This window comes from Nelusetta ayraudi, unplaced genomic scaffold (genome assembly GCF_046127955.1).
Source record: "Nelusetta ayraudi isolate G7.1 ecotype Tasmania unplaced genomic scaffold, CSIRO-AGI_Nayr_v1 ptg000083l, whole genome shotgun sequence".
Lineage (NCBI taxonomy): Eukaryota > Metazoa > Chordata > Actinopteri > Tetraodontiformes > Monacanthidae > Nelusetta > Nelusetta ayraudi.
Window position 1 is genome coordinate 57501 of NW_027466133.1, and position 5000 is coordinate 62500.

At 54.1% G+C, this 5000-nt stretch overlaps 2 protein-coding genes across 4 annotated transcripts in view; both read right to left on the bottom strand.

The window, feature by feature from the left end:
- The window catches only part of LOC142900516 (putative G-protein coupled receptor 21), a 5596-nt gene extending 2781 nt beyond the window's left edge, over positions 1-2815 (bottom strand). The window contains exon 1 of the mRNA XM_076044843.1: positions 1-2815. This exon is cut by the window's left edge and continues 2781 nt beyond it. Within this exon, the coding sequence (XP_075900958.1) occupies positions 1-1029 (1029 nt within the window). The 5' untranslated portion in view covers positions 1030-2815.
- Positions 1-5000, bottom strand: part of rabgap1 (RAB GTPase activating protein 1) — a 51066-nt gene that overhangs the window by 20985 nt on the left and 25081 nt on the right. The window lies entirely within an intron of this gene.

Consider the following 5000-nt stretch of genomic DNA (forward strand, 5'->3'; position numbering starts at 1 on the left):
GGAGAGGCTGTAGATGAGGCAGTTGCAGAAGCTGTTGCTGATGGCCAGCCAGGTGGTGAGGAAGGAGGCGGCCGGGTGGCGGTAGATGCCGGCGCTCTCCAGCAGGAAGTAGAGGATGTAGGGCAGCCAGAGGATGTAGAAGACGCTGGTGATGCGGAAGAGCACCACGGCGTAGCGCTTGTCCGGGTACGGAGGCGCCTGCGGCTGCTGCTGCTGAAAGTTTGGTGGGGCCTTCAGGTGGTGTTGGGGGGCAGTGGGGACAAAGTGTCCCTGCTCCGCCTGCTGGGGGCGGTAGCGCGCCTGGCGCTCGCTGATCTCGCGCGTGTGCTGCCGGCAGATCTTGAAGATGTTGGCGTAGGTGAAGCAGACGGTGAGGGCGGCGGGCGCGTACAGCAGAGCCACGATGAAGGCGGTGAAGGCGGGCCGTGTGCGCCACTCCACTGCGCACCACTCCACCACGTCGCCGTGGTAGCCCGGCTTGCCCCAGCCCAGGAAGGAGGGCAGGAAAACCAGCGCCGAGTAGAGCCAAATGAGCACGATGCAGCCGCGCAGGCGGCACGGCGTGGCCAGCGAGGCGTAGCTCAGCGGGCGCGTCACCGCCACGTAGCGGTCCACGCTCACGCACGCCAGCGACACCATGGACACCGACTTGAGCACGCACACCGTGTAGCCGAAGACGCGGCAGGTGAGGCCCGAGTCCAGGCCGGGCAGGCGGCGCAGCAGGTAGAGCGACGGGAAGAGGCAGCTGACGCCCACCAGCAGGTCGGCGTACGCCATGGTCTGGATGAAGGCGCTGGTGGCGTGCTGGCTGAGCAGCGGCGCGCAATGGAACACGAAGATGACCACCAGGTTGCCCGAGATGATGAGCACGGTGAGCAGGAGGATGACCGACGCCTCCAGCAGGCAGGAGGTGAAGGCCTGCGAGTAGCCAACCGCCAGCAGGCAGAAGGGGGCCGGCAAGCCGCCGTCGGAGGGGAAGGTGGAGGTGGAGCTGCGGTTCAGCAGGTCCAGGGAGGAGTAATTCATCATCTTTTTTTGGAGGGGAGGATGGGGAAGGCGGGGGGGGGTGGAGGAGCCCTCTAGTGGCGGTTGGGGGGAGAACCCGGGGAGAACCTTTGGATGGTGTTCAGTTTAAGCTGGCGGCTCCGTGTTGTGGTGGGCCCATGATGACACCCTCACCATCTGCCTTTCATAAAAACAGCCAGAAAAAAGGGGGGAAGGGGGGGGGGGGGTCGATGGGGGGGTGAAGGGGACCGCGAGGCGGCAGGACGAGCCTCCAGTTCCTCCTCCAGAGTTTTCACAAGCGCAACAGTAGAAAATGGATCACGGTCGGAAGAGAAGAAAAGCAAAACACGTATTCCTTATCTCAGTTTCCTCAGTCAAACAAACGTCCCAGGATGAAGGCACAGAGAAAGGTTGGCCGGGGAAAAAAAAAATTCAGCTCCCCCTCGAAAAAGAAAACGAAAAAGAAAAAGAAAGAAAGGAGCCGGAGGAAACGTGACTTTGTTTAGAGGAATTCCAGGCAGATCTCCGCTCGGACGCCTCCGACATCTGCTGCAGCTGCAGGGACTCTCTCTCTCTCTCCCTCTCCCTCTCTCATCTGTCCGTCCGTCCGTCTGTCCTCAGAGTCAGAGACACGTCTCCCGGTGCCAAGACATTGTGTACTGGGAGGGATTAACTTCCTCTTCCTCTTCTTCTTCTTCTTCCTCTTCTCCTTCACCTTTTCTTCTTCTTGCGTGTCCCGCTCGCTGCTCCTGGCTGGGCTCCCGCCTGCTTCTTGGCCGCGGCACAGTCACAACACAGAGGTGAGAGGATGAAGAGCAGCGGGAGGAGGATGAGGAGGAGGTGGAGGTGGGGGTCCAGACGCTCCTTCCTTCCTTAGTGGGTTTGCTGTCCCGATGGAGAGGCAGCGAAGGTGGGCAAGGCAGAGCGACGCTGGCTGCCACCGCAGCTCCCTCCCTTCATCTAAATCTCTCTCCTCCTTTCTCTTCCCTCTCATCCCCCCCCTCTCTCTCTCCCTCTCTCTCCCTCTTCCTCCCTCTCACTCCCTACAGAAACAGTGGCACTGAGGCCCCTCCCCTGCCCTGTGGCGCCAGCCAATAGGCAGCAGGGAGGGCATGAGGGGCTGCCTCCTTCCCACACTGTCAGACCTTCCCATGTGCGTGCATGCTCATGTGCGTGCATGTTTACGTGTGTGTGTGTGTGTGAGAGAGAGAGAGAGAGAGAAAGAGAGAGAGAGAGAGAGAGAGAGAGAGAGAGAGAGAGAGAGAGAATCAAAACTAGCAGCACGCCACCGGGGCACCTGGGAGACGGCAGAAATGCACGTTAAGGCGACTTGTTTCATCCAAACAATGACTTCATGTCTATTGTCGCCGCCGCCGCTGCTGCACACGGGAAGCTCCTATTATTAATCAGGCCGGCGCAGGATGTAAAAAGCCTTTGTGTGTGTGTGTGTGTGTGTGTGTGTATAATTGCTAATTATAAACCTCGGCGGCGGCTCGAGCGAGCTGTTCGGAGAAACGCCGCGTCGTGAAGACCGGTTCGAAAGAAAGACGCCGAGAGACGATTTGTCGGTAAAAAAAAACAAAAAAAAACGTTGATTTACGAGAAAACGACTCGCAGGTGCAAGACGGCGAGCGACAGATCCGAACGAGCTGAAAAGGAAAGAAAGGACAATAACAAAATAAAGGACGGAAGCATTCGGAGCAGCAAAGATGTTAAGACGAGGCTCATTTTTGCACATGACCGTCACGTCGCTCTCGCCTGAAACAAACCCTTGTTGCCGCGTTCGTAGAACCCTGGGACGCGAAAGAAAGAAAAAGAGAGGAGGGGGAAAAAAAACAATCACAAGGCAGGCGTGATGGCCGACAATACAAGCCGAGCGTCTGAGGAGCTCGTCTCGTTAAAGCACAGGCAGCCGGGTCACAGTGCCACAACAGAACCATCATTTACATAAGTTCATGAGATTCTCTCACGCTGCCGCTTTAATGTGCAAGATTAGGTAAAAAAAAAAAAAATGCTTCGAGAGAGAGAGAGAGCGAGAAAGAGAGAGACAGAGACAGAGACAGAGAGAGAGAGAGAGAGAGAGAGAGAGAGGGAGAGAGAGAGAGAGAGAGAGAGAGAGAGAGAGAGAGAGAGAGAGAGCTGGAAACCACACGGACGGCCAACGTGTTGGTTTTCATCTTTTTGTTTGTTTGGTTTTCTTTAACCATCCCGAATTTACAAGCGTCTGGGAGAAAACGAGCGCAGAGACGAGATCAGCTGATATTGCATCATGTTGGATAACAACAACAACAGCAACATGGCAACACAGCCAATAAGGATGTGATGCTGCTGATGGAATCCTGCCGTCTTCTTTCTTTCCTTCACTAAAACCTCCTCCTCCTCCTCTTCCTCCTCCACCTGTTTGCACAGAGACGCGATCAGACGGACCGCCGCCGTCGGCAACGCAAACTCACACATTCAATCAATCCACCTCAGAATCCTCCAAACATCAAATTCTAGTCACATTCTTTATCAAATATATCATTTCTTTGAGCAAAAAAAACAACAAAAAAAACCCTGCTGGTTGAATTTGTGCATTAATGATAATAATAATAATCATCACCATCGGGGTACATTTTTAGATGACACACACGAAGCGACGATTGCATTTAAATTGCTGCGGAGGCAGCGCCGAAATTAGAAACATCGGTGGGTCTAATCTCCATCCCTCATGATTCTCCGAAGACTGCAGAGTTTGTCTCAGCAAAGGCATTCTGGTGTCTTGTGATAGACACACACACACACACACACACACACACACACACACACACACACACACACCTTTCTCCCCCGCAACCCAGACACACTCCCATGCATTCACGCACCTCCTCAGCCAGCCACACGAGGAGCTAAAAATAGCCCAGCCGGCAGAACGAGGAAGAGGGGTTGGTGGGAGGGGGAGGGGGGCAAAGTGAGGGGAGGTTGAGGGGGTTGAGGAGGAGGAGGAGGATGGTGGTGGTGGGGGGGGTGAGCCATCGCTGTTGAAGAAGCACAGAGCTCATCAAAACTGAGGAGGAGCACCTGAGCGAAACCGGCCGTCTTCCCATCGAACAGGAGAGACTCCCAACTCTGGCTGAACTCTGCATTTCATCGCTTCAATAACCGGTATTGTTTACATCAGCGTGAGGACGCACAGCGCTTAGACACACACACACACACACCAAAACCTTTTTGCACTGGCCCTAAATGTCCACTTTGTCCAAATATGTCTACATTTCCAAACCTGCAGGCCGTTAATGGGAGGCTTTTAAAAGCAGCGACGCCACAAAAAATCTGCAGAAACACGCCGGGGAAAAGCAAAAAGGGGCGGAGGCGAACGGCGGTGACGATTCTGCCCCCGTTTGCACAGAAAACACGAGGTTCAAGCAGTCGCTCTCTCCCCCACCCCCTCCCTCAGCTTGTGCATGACTTTGCCAAAATAAAAAATTCTCAAAAGAAGATGCCGGTCAGCTGATGCACAGAGAGCCGCACCGTTGAACAAACAGTCCTTTGAGAGTTCACCCCAACGATGAGTCAACGGGACGTTTCAGTGAAAAATAAGTCACATCGACAGCACACAACAAAAGAAAACAAACAAAACGGACTAACTTGGGTTAGAATGTTGAACTTCACAATATTTTTTCAAAACTGAGTCCAAAGTGTGCGACTGGGTGGATATTTTGATGTTGAGTGAACCTTTTGAGGAATAAGATTTAGGCTGTAAAATGAGGTATTCAACGTTACTGCAGCACAGACATTAAAAAATCAAGGAAAAATTAACATGCAAGCACAGCAGACTGCAAGACAGGAAGAAGGAGACGAGGAGGAGGAAGAGGAGAGGGGGAGGAAGAGTAGAAGGAGGAGGAAGAGTAGAGGGGGAAAATGAGGAGGGAGAGGAGCAAGAGGAGGGACAGGCGGTGATGTAGAGGGACAGGAGAGGAAAAAAAAACATTGGGCGACACGACGGTGATGGCAGA